Source organism: Epargyreus clarus, unplaced genomic scaffold, assembly GCF_041222505.1.
Source record: "Epargyreus clarus isolate Ecla_fem2 unplaced genomic scaffold, WU_Ecla_fem_2.2 ptg000001l, whole genome shotgun sequence".
Classification (NCBI taxonomy): domain Eukaryota; kingdom Metazoa; phylum Arthropoda; class Insecta; order Lepidoptera; family Hesperiidae; genus Epargyreus; species Epargyreus clarus.
In genome coordinates, this window is record NW_027332209.1 from 3,223,726 (window position 1) to 3,245,033 (window position 21,308).

General features: G+C 32.0%; 1 protein-coding gene across 1 annotated transcript; it reads right to left on the bottom strand.

Annotated features, from left to right (window-relative positions):
• Positions 1 to 1,861: 1,861 nt before the first annotated feature.
• Positions 1,862 to 19,754, bottom strand: LOC140743386 (uncharacterized). The gene is made up of 3 exons (XM_073074596.1): positions 19,560 to 19,754; positions 4,235 to 4,355; positions 1,862 to 2,562 (listed from the first exon to the last, which is right to left on the bottom strand). Exons 1-3 carry the CDS (start codon positions 19,651 to 19,653, stop codon positions 2,445 to 2,447), a joined length of 333 nt encoding a protein of 110 aa, XP_072930697.1. The 5' UTR covers positions 19,654 to 19,754; the 3' UTR covers positions 1,862 to 2,444.
• Positions 19,755 to 21,308: the final 1,554 nt, after the last annotated feature.

Sequence of the window (21,308 nt, forward strand, 5' to 3'; positions counted from 1 at the left end):
GAATGTATGTACCTATGTATTAAATTTGGATTAGTATTTGTCAAACTTGCTCAAAGTAAAATATGCAGACTTCTGTAGCTATAGCTTAAACTTTAATTAGGATTTTGTCAAACTTAGTCAAAACGAAATATGCAGGACTTGAGTGGTTTTGTATAAGATATGGACTAGGATTTTGTCAAGCTTAGTCAAACTAAAATATACCGGGCTTTTGTGACTATATTAAATATGAATTAATATTTTGCAGAACTTAGTCAAAACAAAATATACGGGACTTCTGTGGCCTTGTATTAAATTTGAAGTAGAAATTGGACGCTTTTTGGTGGTTTTATAAAACGTAACATAAATAAAGTTAGGACTGATAACAGCTTCGTAAAGACGAGATTCCCTTATCTCATACAAGAATAACGTTAGAGAATCTCATGTTGTTATGTTACCATGAACGTAAAATAAAGTGGAAGAATATTTTACAGCGAATTTATGCCCATTAAGAGATCTCCGTTGACTCATAAATTGAAATAATAAATTCCGGATCAGAATTTTTTATGCTCGAATACGCTTTACATTTTGAACGGAGGGCATTTTGGCAGCCAAACTACGGTTAATATTTTCGGAAAATATGGTTTAAGAGTGATTGGTTGTCTTTCTTAGTGGTAGCGAATGCATTTTATTACTGCATATTTGAGATTAAAACATATTCATGAACTTGTAATATGTCATTGTAAATAGTAAATCCAAAACAGGTAATCACTAGGTTTACAATAAAGTTTAAATAAAATAAATAAATACATTTATTTTTTCAGAATTATGAGTGCTATAAATGCGAGTGACAGATATAATCCAATTTGATCATTACACAAAAGGAATAGTTTTAAATAAAAATTAGTTAAAATAAAATGTAGCTAAGGAAGAGATAAAATAAAATAATATAACTTTAAATACTATTATTACATTTTTATGTTCAGTCTGTTTATTTAAACTTCAAATTGAGTACTTAAGAAAATGCCTACATACCTAGAAAACTGTGCGGAGAAAACATCGCTTTTAGACTTTAATTAAATAAAGATATTAAATGCCTAACCAATTAGCAACAAACACTATCTTATACATAATGAAAACTAGCCCAACTTTTTGTATATTAAATGGAAGCTAAGTAAAAACTTGGGCTTTCCACTTTCAGCTTCGTCGAGTGTTCTGGCAAAGTGTGTGGGCATATTAAAGCATTTGCATAAACAAACTCAACCGTTTTCAAAAGGCAAATGAAAAATCCTTGGAGCAAATTTTCAGAAAATATTTTCCAACTAACTCGTACAATACATTTACATATTCATTAAAATTTACATTTTCGTTTCTCCTTGAATTTTCTAGCAAATAAAGGTTTGATAACCGCATTTAGATAAATAATCTACAAGGCTTTAATCAGCAACGTCTTATTTCAAGCGTGCAGCAGATCTGCGTTTTAGTAAAAGGGTATAGGTGCTAACTAACTTACCTATAAGGTACCATCTTAGTCCCCAGCAGTGACAGCGCGTCTAAGATCGACTGCAAGTAAAACCCCTGTTCTATATGGAGTTGATTATGGACGGCAGTCACCAGTTACCATCAGATGCTCTGCATGCTCGTTTGCTAATTAAATGGTATAAAAAACAAGGATAGCTTATATAATAACGCTTTGTATATTAATATTTCTATACTAGAATTCCCTGTGTCATAGGTGTAATTAACGGACATAAAGATGAGTACAAAAACATCTAGACCTAATCTAAAATCACCATTTATATATCTCTCCGGTCTCGGATTGAAAGTGGCAAAACAAAACTCATCTAAGTTATATACTTGGGAGGAGATGAAATAAAATATATAATAAAGAAAAATCAATTTAATAAATTAAATAATATCAACGATTTGGCGGCAAGATAGCTTCTAGAGTCAGAGACTGCAAGCACTGCCACACCTCCAACTCTTGCAAAAGGAACTCTATCAATAAGTCTTATATAAGCATCACGAATGGTAACTACATGGCATTTACACATAACATTTACAATTACAATTTTACATTTACTTGTATATTTACATTTTCCTTACAATCAACTTCCTTTAAGTGGTTACAATTTAGTATGTTCCTTATCATAATATTTATCTTATTTTACTAAACATTTTTAATTTTACATTCCTTCTTTATTACATTTATCTCAAAATTATTATTATTATTAATATTGTCATAATTACATTTTCTATTATTAAATATATTATATTCAAAGTGTATTCTAATACAAATTTATTTCCAAAGTATTTACGTTCTAATCTATTTTCATTCAAACATTATTTCTTTCTTTTATTCTTCCTCACGCTTTTTCACTTCTATCATCCATTCCATCTTCTCTCTCAATCTTCGACAACTTCTTCCAAATGCCAGTACTACCAACAGATGCTGCTTAAGGTCTACACTAGGCGATATTGTTATCCACTTCACATTTGATGTTTGGACAGCATTGTGGATAAGGCTTGCTGGGATCCGTGTCTGTGACGTAACACTTGGGGTCGGATGTGCCAACTACTCCACATCTGGAAAGAGAAAAAAGTTTATTAGTATATCTTTTAATATTAAAGATACATTGCTATTAGTAGATACTAGCATTTACGTTACAACAGTAATCTTTGAGCTAAGTAGTATGGTCTAGCAGTCTAGCTTAAATATTGATATACTTTAAGCTTAATTTTATAATGTCTCTCTACGTGATTTATCTAATATTATTGACACAAAACGCCAAATCTTTGTTGGTAACAATAAGAATATGTATAGGAAATCTCGAATTCCCTTTCTACTATCTGTTCCAAAAGCAAAATGCAAATTTTCGTTTTCATTTTATGAATCATGGAAGAGGTAATTAAGGAAAATCAACTTTGTTATATTTATCTCTAAGTGTTTTTGTGTTTTATTTTATATTCCCTTTCTCTAATTCTAATGCGGCTCCCGTTTTACTCAGTAACGTTATTAGCTAAGGCACTTCTAATTACCGCTAATTTATTATAATTTTCTTTTTCAAAGCTTGCGGGTGAAAGGAGTTTCCTTTGTGTATTTTTACTGGATTTTTTATAAGTCTAAAATCTTTGTTGTTTATTATAAGCTCTTGCCCGCGATTTTGCCTGCGTGGTAAGTATATACAATATTATACATTTAATTGTTACTTTATATTTTTAGCACATTTCAACTTACGCTGATAATTTTGCAAATCTTTTCATATTTATTATACTCTTCCTACAAACAATAATTTCTCAATAAATACAGTTTTTCCATAGAATAAAACTACGTGCGTTCTGAAATTGTTCCGAAATTTTAATTTAGAATTTTCTGAATCCAATCAGTAGTTTCAGGAAATACTTATAAACTTTAATACAACTTACACATTTTAATCATTATAGTATATAATACACTAGCTGACCCGGCAAACTTTGTACCGCCTCAAAATCTATTTATCAAATATATTTCATATCAAATATAGCCTATGTTACTCGTGGATAATGTAGCTTTCGAATGGTGAAAGAATTTTTAAAATCGATCCAGTAGTTTTTGAGCCTATTCATTACAATCAAACAAACAAACAAACAAAGTTTTCCTCTTTATAATATTAGTATAGAAACGGAAAAATATCTTTCATAGCTACACAGAGACGTACAAAATACTTTAAAAGCAAATTGACTGCAGTTCGTAAGAAGCTTACTGATGTAGACGACGTTTAATTTCAAAATAAACTCCAAGCCGATGGCTCTGTAATGCTTCTCCGGTTATTTAGCTGTTTGCCGTTTTCTTTTCCATTTCTAGGAAAATATTTTTTGAAAAGGCTCCTATTTTTAAATTGAACAATACTGGAAATAATATAGTGGTAATAAAACAGTATTTCCATATTACGCAACAGTAGATCGTTTCTTTTTACCACGCTTTTATTAGCTTGGTTTTTTTTTGCGCCCAGACGATTCGATGTCAAACTGGGCTACCCTTTGCAGAGGGAGGAGTTTAACTGCATCCAAGCACTTACAGGCCGCGACGACGGTACCTGCGTCGAGTGGGGCTCGTGAAAGGACCTCCTGAAGGGAGGACCAACCAACTAAAACGTCTCCTTTAAAAGCTTCGTCCAAGGGGACCGCACAGCTGACATCGCATGGCGACCTCTCATTGTGGAATTTTTGGAATATCTTCTGAGCGTTACAAAAGTTACAAATATAATCAAATACTCACGAAGCGTAATACACCATATATTTGGAACACTCGATTCTGTAGCAAATGCCAATAGGTGCTATTTCCTCGCCATACTTAATGACGTCATTGATCTCCTCTATGTAGCAGCCTTCTTTGTGAGCTGGAAGTAAAGAAAGAGAAAGAATTACAAATAGAAGACTAAGAAAATAGCAGATGTAGCGTATGTTTTTATGATATATAGGGTGAAAAAATACATAGTAATATAGATAGCACTATAAAGCTTAACAAAACTACAAAAGAATTTTATTCAAATTAAATCCATTCGAAACAATAAATACTTATAATTGGATGATACCGGTAATTCACAGTAATTTTATTTCAAAATACATATAGATGATTAAGATGTAGTTTAAACTTCAATAAAGTAGTATCAGTTGTACTAATTCAAAATAACTATTAATTAATTCATCAAACGGGATTTCCGCTAATTTATTTACAGCATTGAATAAAAATATAATAAATGTAGTAGTCAACTTATTTGCATGAACTTAATTTGTAAGTAACATCTGGTTTTTTGTATGATATAGTATTATGGCCCTTATAACAAAAATGTATGAACTAAAATTGTTTGTTTCCTCTAAGGGCCACTTGTCAATGACGTCAGACGGGGAACTTTGATCAAATGGTTTCCTTATTAGTGTTTCTTTTATTACTCACGATATAAAACTGATATTAATTATTTTCAAATTGTGTCATAAATCTTAGGGAATACGAGTATACAAGAAAAACCAGTTACAGTACATAACGAGTTGTTATGAAAATATTAATATATTTTCATAGTGAAAAATTTTCCATGTTTGCTAGCAATAATTCATATTTAGATGTACGAAAATCGATTAATATTAATGCTCTTAATAGATCGATTATTATTTTAAATTATAATATCATCTTCATATTTTAATCTAAATACATATAGCCAGTGCTATTTATAAACGGCGAACAAAATTTTCCGAATATAGAAAAAATACGCAGAGTAAAACGCTGTCGTGTTAAGGTTTAAGATGTATGATTAGGCTTATACCTCACGTTCCAACTTTGTCCTTAATCCGTTATTGTCTCAATGCTGGGCATGGAGCTCCTGTCAGAGTGAGAGGGCTTTCGGTCTTCCCACAGCGCTAACCAAATTCAAATTGACTTCATATGTGATAATTAATTTCTAATACGCATATAAGTTTAACAATTCAGAAGTGCTTATTTGGGACGAAATCCTACTTATTCAGAAGCCGAATTTCAAACCACCACTCTATGACTCGTTGATTTGCTAACCAAAATTTAGATATAGTAACTCAAAGATTGCAAATTCATGGCAATGTCGATGAATATTATATTCGAAACACATCTTTATCATTTTAGAACAATATCGAAAGGGTTCGAAATTAATTATCTGTTGCTTTAACTGCAAAAGGAAATATCGTGAGAAAACAAGCGCACCCAAGAGATCTAAAAAAAGGTATGTAAAGTTAACCAATACGCACTTTGACAGCGCGGTAGAACATAATCCTTCTCATTCTTAGAGCCGACCCGTGCGGCGTACACACCAGTGGGATAGTAATGAGTTGACGACGATCCATGGATGTGAGATCCTTACAACAAAGAATCCGGACCTAAACAACAATGAACATAAATGATCCATATATTACAACTTCCGCAAATCGACCAATAAAAATAAAAACCAAACCAAGACTGAATTTTTATTACTCGGCATTCCTAAACCCACGCTGAACAAAGTGTGTTCAACCACGATAAATACGTATAAGTAAAATTCAACTGTTTGTCTGTTTGAAAATCCAATTTGAAACTTGTAATATTCTTATTTGAATACAAATCATTATTGGAATAATGCTGGAGTGTATTTGCGTAAATCAAATGTCATCTAGTTTACATTTTAATTTGCACAATAGCAAAACTTGAAATTGGTTCTACAAATCTCCAATTATCCTATTTAAAATAAAGTAGAGGTTGATAAAGAAAATCTTGGTAAAGGAAAGGCTCTACCATACTGAGCGTTCCAATTTAGTTTAAAGGTTATCAACGCATCTGTAGCCAATACTATGTAGGAGTCCAAATACGAGTATATATGAGGTCGGTCACAGATCACCACTTTATCAGTTCTCTACAAAGCTTGTATATAAATAATCATATTATATGTTAAGTACGTAATACTGTTTAACATTTTATCTTAATATATATAAACATGTCAATGTGTTTGTATACATCGTCTTGTGTATGTTTGCTCCCAGCTTAAAATATAAAATACTTTTAGACTCGATAAGCGTCTAAATCTACTTGTCTTTTTTGGGTAGAACAACAGTCGAGTCAACTAGAAAAATATAAAAGTAAAAAATCAATGAAACCATGACTTTGCAAAATGACTACATTAGACCCGTTACGTCCTTTGGAATATTCAACAAGGTCGTTGCATTCGAGTTCATCGTATTGAAAATAAAATAAAACAACGCTTCTTACTAAAATAAATTGCGAGAAACTAAAATAATATCAGACGCATTCCACGAATCGAGTTGTACATCATCTGTTTGTTTTTGGAATGCATTAAGTTCTTTTGATAACGATTAGAGGTCAAGAGAATATAATATTACTCCAAGTTTCTTTATTTTGTAAATTTTATGTTTTTCTAATAATTGTAATTCTAAATTTTTAGTTGCCGATTGATGTACTATAACACTACTGTGTACTATGTACTATATACGATGTACTATATCTTAATCCTCAAGCGTAGAGGGCATTTCTGATAAAATCCCTGTTATATATGGAGTTGTTTATCCATAAAGTGGATCCATAAAGTGGATTGCATATCCATTTGCTACTTTCCTTTATTAATAAAACTTTTGTGTCAAACTTACTACTTTTAAGTTTTCCACTGCGCTGGCCGTATACGAATTGATAGACTTACACTTTTGAGTATATTATGATACTGGCAGTCATGATTGTTTACCTTCCTACTGACTATGACAATAATAGACAACTAATTTGTAATAGTTATATTATTATAACTATTACATATTAGTTATGTTATTAACTGTACACATATGCTGGAAGAAAAGCCTAGGACAGCTAGAACTAAACCCTGGACCGCTAAGATAAGATCGAAAATTATACCACTTATTATCAATTTTGATATTTAGAACAAACAAATACAAAACAACTTAGTTAGTGTTATAGTCAAAAATAAAATTAATTTGAAATAATCACCTCAATGGACTGCATTCAATAATCAATTATCAGTAAAAATAATTTCAGTTCACGATAATTAAAATAATCAATAACATTATTCGTACCTAATTAAGTAACGCGAAAAGAATTCAATTTGTTTTACTAGTTGCTAAGAAACAATCGATTTGTTATACTACCTAGTACTACCTACCAAAATGACATGAAAAGAAGTCAATTTGTTTTACTCGCTACTTGACAATGACGCTAATGACATGAAAAGATGTAAATTTATTAACGATCTGCATTTAACTACGTGTGCCAAATTTTAAGGCTTCATATACACACCTTAAAAATTAAAAACACATCAAAACATGTGACAATAAATGTCTAATGTGCAATCACTTCAAATAATCCGGTATGCATGCCTGGAATTCGAACTCGGGACTTGAGGTGAGGCTGAAATTTAAACCTACCTACCGATCGATATGACCTTAGGCACAGATACGGCAAAACACGCCATAATTGTGTTTCATTTTTGGTTTTTAATTATTTTTAAATACTTTTTTATGAGATTCTAATTAAGGAGTTTGCCTTTGAGAGCAGAATGGGGCTCCGGGATCCAATAACTGTCTTAAATAACTTATTCAAATTAACTTATTTCACAGAATTATTATGTTCGTACAAAAATAACCAAATGTCGAATTCGTAGCGCGAATGCTATTTATAAGATTAAAACGGGCTTCTTTGCACGGTTCCACGTGTTTACAACTATTTTGAAATTTTGCTAAGAACCCTAGTATATTTTAAAAGAAAAGTATGACCCTCGATGAAAATCAGTCTTGTTAAAAATCATTATTTTTAAGCGACAAACTCGTTTCGTTTAGTTAATTTCAAGATTAGTTGGCAAGGGCAAATTTCAAGGAGGATCTAGACTTCTAAGAACGTTTTGAACGTTAAACCCTCTGCGGTTTGACTTCGAAGGCACCTAGGGTTAAACGCTGCTTTCTTTTGCTTTAAACGATAACGATAAGAACAACATATTTATCCGAGATTCCTATACCTTAGATTCCACCTCAGGAGTAGCAAGGCATGTATCGCCAACCCACGATAGGCATCAAATTTTATCTGCCAATTACCACTTACCATCAGGTTGACTAGATAATTGTTTACTATTTTAATATTAAAACCGATATTAAAGCATGAAATAAGTATACATTAACTTAGAAAATATTGTTATTATTAAATAACAGACGGATTTTGCAATTTTATTTATTGTGTATTTTAAGTAGGTACGGTCGTCGAATTATACGAATCATGACTACGAATCGAATTGGAAAACCATATAACCTTTTAATTCTGAAAGACGACCTCATGTGTTATCCGGAGGCTTTAGCGTGATTGGCTTAATAACCGGCTAAGTACGACTCTGGTCTTGAGAAATGGTGTTCCGTATAGTCATTTCTGAATGTTTATTTTCCCTAACGTTACGATTGACGACCCGTGGGGGAGAGCTCACCATACGAGTCTGTTACCACATCATATGCAGAAAGTTCTGAGTTGGACATGTATTTTACAACACAAAACTTTCAATCGCTATTTTAAAAAAAAAGGAGTCTAATTGTTGGGATTTTATATTACTGTATATTTTTCTAAAACGTTTGATTATGGTACTATTTTTCTGAAAATAGCTGAAATTAGGTAAACGGCTTTATTTTGATAAAATCTTATAAAAAATACTATATAAGTTATAAGTTTCGCACATTATTATTTCGTGGCAGAAAAACACAACCTATTGGACGTTTTTATTCAAGTAATGAGAAATCTATTTTGTAATCTCCTACTTAGCTACGGAACTCTAAAAATCGGTGACCTTGTGTGATGTTTACAAACGGGGACCCTGACCTCCGAAAGAAGGCTTCGTTATAAAAAACAGAAAGCATTAAAGTACATACATTCCTTGTATTTTTATCGCCAAGGCTAAAATTAGAGTTTCGACAAAGGAATGTTATATGAATACATAAATTTGAATAGACGTTTTTATTATTAAAACATACCCTTTACAATATAAAATGAGCTTTATTTTTATCTAATAATATGCAAATTACATTAGAATTGAAACAGTGCTTGTTAGTTAAAACTTCTAAAATAAAAGAAGCTTCGTATAAATTAACTATAAGGAAACAACTAAAAAGTTTTAATATAATCTAAAATATCCTTAAGTTTAGCTTATTTTACCAAGAAACAAATATTTTGTTACGAAATTTGGATCCTAAACCTTGTATCGTTAATTTCTTAGAACGTGGGATTAGGGATGATGTAATTAATTGTTAGGTTAATATTTACTAAATAACAAATTTAGAATACAAAGATTTTTACTTAAAATTGCGAATTTAGATAATTATCAAAATCAATACATGGGATGAGACCTCGCAAAATATTAAATGTTTTCATGGAGTTCTTCAACTCAAAAAAGGTGCAAAAATAGCTCTCAACCAGAGCCGGTGATGCATTGGCGACTCCTTTGGTGTTGCAAATGTCCATGTATGACAATGACTACTTTTATCAGGTAAGACTTTATCGTTAGATTCAACCATAAAATATGCAGTTATTTAGGAAATATGTAGTAGTACATTATCGTTAACAGTTTTTGTAAACAAACTCGCAGAAGTTATTGATTTCATCAAGTCTTTGGCTTTTGTTCCCACATCCGCTCGCTGTTTGCCCGAGCTTGTTAATTTACTTTTTGGGGGTGCTATCCTCAAATCCTTACCAATTATATCGAAAGACGTATTGAAAATAGTTTACACTTTTTTCGCACATATTATTTTTTTCCCGACTGCCAAGGAAGGGTTATGTTTTTCACGCGTATCTTGTATGTTTGTCTTTCTTTATTTGATCCGATCTTACAAACGGCTGGATAAATTTCGACAGTTAATGTGGCATTACATTCGTCTCAATGACCCGAGTGTCCTTAGATAGGTGTTAGAAAATAAAAATCAAAAGGGTGAATTTTTGGCGCGAAATAGTAACAAATTAAAAAAAAAAAGTTAACCGAACCTATCGAGTGGGATATGAAATGAAAGTAAATTAAACGTAGATTATAAAAATATATTTGTATATATGTTATAGTCAAAGTCCGATACACAGTCTCTTCGCGGAAGGACTGGTTTATCCTAGGTTTGGCCAAAGCCATCAGGCAATCCCCGAAATACATTTCAATTTCGCCCTTTGCCTGAAGTATTTTTAGTCAAACCCAGGAGCTCCTAACTTTTCAGTCAAACGTCGAAAGTAAATTATTCTGTTTCGGTTTTGGCCTAGTCAATCCTAGAAGCGACTGCAAAACTCAGTCAAACGTTGATCTGAACATGTTTAAACAGGTTCATAATGTCTCTCGCGGTGTTCCGACCGATTGTTTTGTCATTTCATGTTCGTTCATTGAGCGTGCGGGCGTGTAATTGTGTAAAATTGAAGACGAGTGAGGTTAGGTTAGGTTAGGTTTTTTTAAATGATTAAAACAATAAACATCAAAATTTTAAAAATGTTATTTTTTTATACCTAATCTTTCAAACTAACCTCCGTATATTCCAAAGCATTTATTTATTTATTTTATACTTTATTGCACATCGTACAAAAGGTGGGCCTAATGCCACACGGCATTCTCTCAAAGCATCTCAAATATAAAAGTGAAAATCACGTAAGCTGACCAATCAGGTGTCAGAACTGGCAGAGTTAAGCGGTTCTTAAGACTTGAAAGCTGCTTAAATGATAAAATGCTTCCAAATATACGAAGATAAGACACTTCATACCTATATCGGAGTTTGACTCGTCAAACCCCGATTTAATAAAATTGTGTTTTGACGTTTGCCTGACCAAATTAGTCTCTCCCAGGTTTGACGAAAATTGTTTAGTCAAAGGCCGAAAATTTACATTTGTTTGGGCTTTGACTAAGTCATTCAGTCTGACCTGAGGATTGACCAGTCCAACCTAGGAGCGCCGGAGCTTCGGAGTTTGCCTATAACATACGAGTATATATAAAACAGCAAGATGGCTGACTGACTGACTAATTAAATGACATTTTCATTCTTCAGAAATCAACGTACAGCCAAAATCGCTCAACTTAGAGTTCTGAAATTTTGCACTTGAGTTTGCTATATAGCGTAAATAAATACTACGAAAAGCTTTTTGGAAATTCCGCCCCGAAGAGGGTAAAATAGGGAAAAACAGTTTTTTTGAAATCCTTTAATTTTGAAGCAACTACTATAAAATTTAGTATTTGGCTTTCTGGGTAGGAACAAGAACACACCTCCCCATCCCCTCCCGAAAAATCAACCCCGTAGAGGGTAAAATAAGGGTTAAAAGTTCATTTGAACAACCGTCAATTTTGGAGCAAACACTATAAAATGTTGTATCAGGCTTGTTCGATAAAAATAATGAAATTCTACCCCAACGAGGTAATATAACCACCGGATAGATCTTTTATAGATCGTAAATGGTGGATATTTTTTTGCGAAATAGTAACACGTTTTAAAAACAATTCCAAACCTATCGAGTAGGGTATCAAAATAAAGGAACTTAAAAGACATTACACATACATTATATAATATATACATATATAAAACATATTGAGATGACTGTCTGACTAAATGAGTAGTGCTGCTGTGATAAAGATAAACGCAAAGGAAAACCGCTGTACTTTAGAGTGCTCGAAATTTACTCATAGGGTATTTATATAGCGTAAATGAGCTCTACGAGGATAAAATAGGATAATATTGTTTGAAGATCTTTTGATTTTTAAGCAGATACCTTCTATAAAACTATGTATTTGGCTTTCTGGATAAAAATAATAAAACGCCTATTTCACAGTTTTTGGAAATTCGACTTTAGCTTTATAGTGCAGTCGGGTTTTTTGATTTTTTAATTAATTACTTGTGTAACAATCTCTTCAAATGCAAATTCAGTTGACCGTATTAGAAAAACGAAAGTCAGCTGTATGATCAAAGGGTAAAAGAATTGAAGTTATTTTTTTCCTGTTTTTTTTTTCCACTTTCATAAATCGACCCAGTTAGATGAAAACAGACGGCTTGTTTTGAACAATTTTCCATTCGTTATGTCAAAAACACATCATAAAACATAATGGGCCATAACATAACTGTCGACACGGAAAGTTTCGATACCGATCGGCGCCGATACAAACGATAGAATATATATTGCCAAATCAAGTCCGAAAAATAGCTAGATTTTAAAGAGCTGGTGTTTTGCTTTATTAATCTCGATATCCACATATAGATGTTGTGGTTTTGCAATCAGATGAACGTAGCGAAGTAAATGATGAATAGAAGCATTGGTAAAAAAAAGGTATTTTTTCATAGTGTCTGGATGTGAAATATTTTCAAATGCTCAAAGTAACTAAGGCAAGGTACTGGTAATTGTCTTTAATCGGACATAAATATGCTTAGTGTGATAATAATAAGAGAAAGTCTTGTAACGTATCTCAATAAAAACCGTTAGTTTATTTATTAATTTATAACAATGCCTCCTGCCTGCACGCCTGTTACTAAGACAATACCTCTCCAAGAAACCGTTACTATAGATCAGATAGAATCAAATAAATCAGCACATAATAGAACGAGAAACAACTAAACAACTATTTATCAAGCTGCAGTGGCCTACTTCTGAACCTACGAGTGTGTATGATCAAATGCTAATGTAATCTATGTATTAAAGTGCTAAAAATAAAGGGTAGGTATATAAAAATGAGAATGAGTGAAAACATCGATAAAATAATCATTGTTTTTTTTAATAATTCGATTAATAAAAACGTCGTTACTAAATTTGTTTTAAAATTTGTAGGTGGCGGGCCGCGCTAGCCAACCGCTTATTTAAAATAATAGATAGATATGTAAAAATATTCGATTTGCTAAAATAGATTATCATTATTTCAAAAATCGATTATTACACTAAAATAATTAATACTATTGAACACAGTGATAGCCTAGTGGTTAAGTTTCAAATTCCAGGCGCGCAACTCTGATTTCTCAAAATTATGTGCGTATTAGACATTAATTATAACTTGGTTAAACGGTCTAAGAAGACATCGTGAGGAAACCTGCATACCGGAGAGATTTATAAAACAAATCTCAAACGTATGTGAAGTCTACCAATACGCACTTAGCCAGCGCGATGGCCTAATCCTACTCATTATAAGAGACCCCTGCCCAGCAGTGGGACAATAATGGATTGATGATAATGGTGATGAATTCATCATTAAAAAAATCAATCATTTTTTCACATCCCCATCTAGGCATTGTCCAAAAAACCATATCCGCCTACAACACGAGTAGATCACGCCGGCGCCGCGTCGACGCCATTGATACCCGTTTAGCGTATAATTGATTCGATGGAAATGCCAGCCGGCGCCGTCCCAATGAATGAGCTTGTAATTGTGAAGATAAAACCGAATGCCTCACGTGTCTAATTACTATGCATACTTTTTGAGCAATGAACCATTTTATTATGTATTTGCTTATCGCTTGCTTAACCGGGCCATGCTACGCTTTAGCTCAATGTATTCGTTAATACCGAAGTAACAAAAGTGTTCTAAGTAGTATACATTCATCGAGATTTCCAATTTTAGTATTAACTTTGCATTTATTTATGAATAAGTGAACAAATAAATTAACTTAATTAAAACTATTTTGACTAAAAATCACTTCGTTTTATCTTACAACAAGCATTATTTTTAATTTATTGTTTTATATCGTCTAATCTTTAACAAATTTAAAATTTTGATTAAATCTGACTTATTATTAACATCATATTTTATTACATTTACATAGTTATGTAACATCTAACGACCAATGTTAAACCAAACTATTAATATGTTTTAATAAAAAAACTGGATGATTTATTACCAAAACAAAAGACCTAATTTACATCTGACCTTCGGTTGAGTAATTAAAAATATTTTAATTAATTTGTGAACTGGAAAAAATATGGCATGAAATTAATTATAGGCCATTGAATTCTATGTCATAAAACACCATATTGAAGCAGGTGTACATTTTTATATTATATGTTATTTAAGGACCAAATAGTATTTTACCCGTACGAAATATCAGATCTGTGTTATGGAGTTTCTTTCGCCGCTTCTTCTCCATAACGAAACACCTTGTGAAGTGGTGGTAGTTGTATTGACATTAAAAAAATACTCTGTAAAAAACCTATTTTGAATAAAAAAATGATTTGATTTGATTTATACATATATTCAAAAATTTTAACATTTCATTTTGAAAAGCATACACGAGTTCTATACTAATATGTTCACACTTTTTTCTATTATTATTCCGAAATGACGATGTTATAAGAAAATGAAAAGCAGTTTTTGACTTGCGTCGTATTAAAGTAAAGGAAATGATACGTTATACGTTTTAATATTAGGTATTATACGCCTATTGCATACGACTCTACATTACCTTATATTAGTCTTTATAACTTTATCTACCTAATCTTTACATAACCTCCTAATTTAATTTTGACATAATTATATGGAATTAATAAAAAACATTTCAATATTAATATATTATCGAATGGTTACATAATAGGCACCGAGCAGAATCTTAGTATTTGCTTTACGAACTTTGCTTGTTACGTTCGTTTTGTTCCTCGATTATAAAGCGTCTTACGCACAGTCCGTTCACGTACATAAACCACGTACACAAACAACATAAATAAATTAGTAAAGTGTGAGTCGGGCACGCAAAATGAGGATTCCGTACCAAAACATACATTAAAATATATATTTTTGTAATTAGTTTGAGATCCTTAAAACGAACCCAACTCACCCTTGGCTTTAAACGTATAAAACACGCAAAGGCAATGCAACCAGATGCAAGTCAGATCCGACACTCAAGAAATCAAAAATTCTATGTATTATTTTTATTTATCTCTAGGTATGCTTATTTTCTATTATTTCGAAGCGAGATACATAATTTTAATTATATAAAAGTGACGATATTTATGATAACCTTTATTATAATAAGCTTTAATATAGTAGTAGTATAAGTAGCTGCTAAAATGTGCAGTGTGAACGTAACGTTATTTGAAACAAAGATAATTATGCATTTCATTGCTGAATAACATTTAGACGAAGCACTTCTCAGGTAAAATTATACCATTAATTAATTTGCTGGTAACATTGAAGCAGTATTAAGTAGTACTATAACGTTTAAAGAATATGTTTGTTAGAAATAAAGAAATAAGAATAAGGGCTTGTTTAACAAAATTAAATAAATGCTGTTTTATTGTATAGGGTACAAATTGAAATTAATTTAAATCGTAGCTGCTCTACATAATTTAGCAACATCGGACGCTCGGTAGTGGGATGGGTGACCGCTAGTGACTATACGCTTGTTATCATTGGAGAGCAGTCATTGAAATTGTTTTTTGCGTGATTTGATCGAATCCAACAGGGTGTGAATTAAGGGATTTAATAGCTAATAAGGACTTTAATAAGAGCGACAGCCCGGAGACTATCGCCCACGGTCGGGGGCAGTGACTTAGAGCAGGCGGCAACTAAGAACCGTTGGCGACAGCCGACCAAATACAGTCGACTACCACCACCTGCCATTAGCAACTGTTAGCGACAAACGACAACCGGCCGCGACAGTAGACCACATACAATCAACGACGATCAGCGACCAGTTGCCCATATATTATACGTATACAATACAATACAATACTCTTTATTGTACACCAAATTTATACTAAGAAATACAAAATAAACATTAATTAAAGGTACAACTGGCGGCCTTATCGCTAAACATGTATAATGCAGGTGTACATAAGTATAATGCAGCGAGAGTCATATTTTAAATATATCAGCAGCTAGAGTACTTAAGAAAGGAAGAAAAGGAGAGAAAAATGAGAATACATAAAGTAGGAAATAATAGAATAGTATAAAAATAACAGAGTAACTAGGAAGCAGATTATAGTGATAGATAAAATTCCTTTACTTGATTCTTAAAAGAATCCAGTGACTGCGCACGTCGGATAGTAATCGGTAAGGCATTCCATAGGCGCACAGCCACAGTATATAGGTTATAGTCGCTCGTATGTAATGTCCCTAACACGTATTGAAAATCTTCAGTAGTAATCAATAGTTATTCTATATTTTCTATTTATTTCTATAATATTATTTAGTTTACCACCTATTTATTTTTCAATGAATATTCATTATCACGTTTATGCTATTTATATCACGTCTAAGGCTAGATATTAACACTCTGTTCCAGTTAAGTAACAAATTGCAGAGTTTATCATGTACACGGGTTATCGATATATTTGAACTTTATATCGTGATCATTACTCATGCTATGTTATATTTAAAGAAGTATATGAAAAAAAATGAAACATAAATCTTGGTTTACTTGGTTTTGAAGTCGGCGCTACTATTGGACAATTTCTCTTCTATGTATTGGACAGTTTATGTTGTAATTCGTCGAAGTAAATGTTAATAAAGTCGATAAGTCAGTCATATTTTTTTGTTGCTAACTTTTGAGTTTTTTTAATAACAAATAATTACAATACAATTTTTAAAAACAATTAAACAATATTTAATGTAAAATTACTATAATTATTTTTTTGTTAAAACTTTTTTCATCACAATATTTTCCTTCAAAAATTTAAAAATAGCTTGATTTTGAACCCGGATCACTCTCGATTCGACGATTCATCACCGTTACCCACTAAACATATAGCAACATTTTCAACAAAAGCAATATAGCCTTCAAGCGTTGCGAACTGATAACGTAAATACGGTACTATTTCCTTATTTGATTTAAAAATACAATCAAATGCTAAACACGAGTACAAGAACAAGTAGTGACGTGGGTTCATAAAATTCTTTACGTGAATATGTGTGCATAAACTTTAATGAAGCGAATATGACGCGATTTTCACCGCTTTTATCGTCATCATATATGTAGGTGCATGTAATATTCGCAATCATACGTGAATGATGTTGTTTTTAATTATATATATATATATATATATATTTACTTACATACTTACATACCTATACATGTATATATACATTTATTACATACATACATTTACGCATTGACATCCAAAAGTACTAAAATTATAAAGGATATTAACTAAGGATGGTTTTAGGTAATTTATAATATAAATATTAAAATTAACAATCTGTACTAACGCACTCACTTTAAAACAATTTTATTATTAAATTAAAATGTATCGCATCCACTCTTAATCTCTTGACCTATTGGCATTTTGCAATCAAATAAACGTGATAACAAAATACACATCAAAAACTAAACGACGAGTTGATAATGAGGTTAAGTGCTTAATCACTTTGCTTAATATAATTGTATTTAAACATTCAGATATTGTATTCAACTAAAGGAAAAAGAAATGTCATAAGTGTACCTACATAATCAAGAGAATTTTCATGTCCTCTTTATATTTTCCTTATTTTATAGCAAACCAGCATGCAGTGCCTGATTAACCCTTAGGCTAATTAGGCTGCAGCCTAGGGCGCGAGGAACGCAGGGGGCGCGCTAAAATCGTGTCCTCGGCATTATTAATTTCATGCTAGTAAAGAAAGTCAAAACGAATATATTACTTTTGAGGTCTATCGTAACAGTGGGGGCGCGTCTTCATAATTAGCCTAGGGCGGTCAGAACTCTTGATCAGTTGCTGCCAGCATGCAGTACAGCTGATAGGAAGTAGCAGCGGTCGACAACAGATGCGTTACTACTCCTGAGCACGAAGTCAGAACGTTTTACATAAGTTTCTCCCTTCTACCAGACTTTAAACCACAACGCAGCAACACTTAACAGACTTGTTATAAAGCTGAAGTAGGTAGTGCGGTGGTGGTTCCGGAGTCGAACTACGAAGAGTTCTTGATAGAACTCTTGAAGTAGTCCTCTTACTTTTATATCCTACTGGCATTGGTATTAATCCACACTAGATATAGACCTGCGATCTACATTCCTCGAATGCGGATTGGTAGAGAAAGACACAGGGTAGGACCAACCACGTCTGATATTTTTAAACGTAAATCCTTCAAGGTCAAGGTGTACATGGTCAAATGACTGATGACTGAATGATGATAACAATTAGGACTAACAACTTAATACGCCCTGCGAAATCATCAAACTTTAGTCAAAGCTTATGTTTGCGTTACATTATTTATACGTACCATACTACGACAATAATATTGTAAGAATTAAGAACAGGTAGTAATTAACACGAGGCATTCCAGATTAGTCCTCGAAAGTAGCAAGAGATCTGTAATCACTTCTATTCCAATTCATAAGTTAATAATTACAAACAGATGAATCTACAGGATGCACAATTTCATAATACACCTTTCACTTATAAAGGAGAATTTCATATATCTTATCTTCCTTTTGATATACCTTATATACCTACTTCCAAACAATTCAAAGTGAGCGTTTGTATAAAAATTAAACTCTTTTACTATTTTCGCGGCGTTCGCTACGTAATGAAAATTTTTGCATCGCATGATAAAGTACTTGTTCTACTGTGCACGTTAAATTAAATTTTACCTCATTTATCACGAAATCCTTGCTAATATAACCGTATACTATTTACCAAAGTAAACAAGTAAATACAATAATGATAGAACAGTAGAATTTTAGGATTATTTTCTATATAAGACGTGTCTTCTATATAACAAAAAAAAACAAGCAAAAATAACCACCAAAAATAATATGTAACACATATAATGAAAACAGGTAACACTAAAATTGTACCAAAACAGTAGTTTTAATTAACTTATTGTGTAAATTTAATTTGAATTTAAATGTTGTTTTTGTATGTCTTCTTTGGTAAATAAATGGAAGTAGAGAAAGGTAAACACAGTCACAATTCGTTTATTTTTAAATTCGTACGATTTCCCACGTCAACACATTTTAGTTAAAAAATTACATTACTGAAACGCGTAAAAGAAGGTTTAGGCTGATTGATTAATATACCAATTATTTCGAATGGACTCTGAATAATTGAAATGCAAGAGAATTATTATTAATAAAATAAATACGTGTTTGTTTATTTATTTGTACTCAAATTAATAAAAAAATCTACTAACCAAATTCCTTAGGTTTCGCCGGCTGGTAACCTTGCCAAGTGGCGCCACTGGCGAGCCCTACGATGACCGCGAAACACAAAATTTTGGACACCATGTTACTATCTTTCGGTAACTGACTGTCTCAAACTATCCGTTACTGACTGTCTGTTACTGTCTATTGATGCGCGTCAATGCGAAGATATTCGACACTCGAGCCAGACTGACCGGTGGCTTATCGGACAGTTGCTTTTATTGACAATCGGCTGCCTATACACTTGCGATTTTCTTCCATTTTGTTGATTTTATTTTTCTTATCATAGAAAGATAGAAGGATGTTTTATAACTATTTTAATTTATTTAGTTGTGTCGCCAATAGATTTTCCTCTCACGATTGAATTAATTGGAACTGATTTAAGGTCAAGATCTTTTCATCTGTTGACAGTGTCAATTTTGATTATTGGTATGCCAAAGTTACGCGGATTGATTATTAACAACAAACGTAAGTCAGAATGTCTACGCAAGTGCCATCCAATATTACTAACTGGATACCGATTGTCTAACTTAACTTATTGGTGAAAATAAATTTAATTTTATTCATAATGATAAAATAAATGTTTACTATGTATGCTATAGCTAAAATAATTTCGAATAACGCTAATTAAGTAAATATTCTCTAGACATGCCTACGTTTCTTGACAACTTTTTACTTGTCTTTTCATTTTACTGTTGTAATTAATTATATTGTAATCATCTACTGTAATAAATATTCCTAGAGGCCAGAAGAGGAAATTATGACTGAATGTCACATAAATATACTAACCAGGAATTATGAAAGTTATAAAACAGGAAACAATTAAAATCACATCACAATGGCTATGAATGTAAATGTGTTAATATTCTACTATTTATATGTCACATAAATTATAGATGATATACTTAATTATGATATTCGCAAATCAGGAAATGTAAATCAGATGTTCATTGTTCCAATAAGAAACTGGAAATATTTATTGGAAGTCACATTTGATTTAAGGTTGATAATATTATCCGAATTTTCGATCGATAATATTTTTAAAGATAATCTTTATATATTTTATTACAAATAAATTGTTTCCAGTTTGAATAATTTTTTACTAAAATCTAACGTTACATTACTATTATTATTGCAAAATTTAAATTTAAAAATAATAATATACATATTGTATAACACAATACATATTTAAAGTGTCAACATAACAATAAACAAGTAACATTTTTATGTTTTGTTATCATTATTCAGATTGTTATCCGTGTGCAAGCAGCCTTATGAAGGCCGCGGCGCGACTTTGGAATGCTCATGGGAATTACTAGTGATTCATCATGCCCGATGTAAACAAACGTCACCTTTTTGTTACTGCTTTTTACAAGATCCGCATGTTAACATCCCAAGAATTTGTGTAGGATTAACATATTAGATGTTAACTTCGTTATCGACACGGCAGTGAGACATTAGTTATACTTCCGCCCACGATGTTAATTTAATTTATGTTAAGTTAAAGAATAAAATTGTAATTTCTAAACATTTACTTTTAAATTTATATATCAGTAATCCCATGCCAATATTACATTATTACATTTTTAAACAATACAAAGAAACAAAGGCTCACACAGAGCAAACACAAACACACATGAAGGTGGTAGAACCCTTTGTGGTTCGACTCCGGCGGCATCACCGCCACACCTATTTCTACCTAATAACAGCAGTATTAGGCGCTGCTGTGTTCCGGTTTG

Coding starts and splice junctions, on each gene's coding strand:
- LOC140743386 (XM_073074596.1), bottom strand. CDS start 19,653: ATGGTGTCCAAAATTTTGTGTTTCGCGGTCATCGTAGGGCTCGCCAGT. Junction 4,356..19,559: donor GGCGAAACCTAAGGAATTTG/GTTAGTAGATTT, acceptor CTTTACTTCCAG/CTCACAAAGAAGGCTGCTAC. Junction 2,563..4,234: donor TATATGGTGTATTACGCTTC/GTGAGTATTTGA, acceptor TTCTCTTTCCAG/ATGTGGAGTAGTTGGCACAT.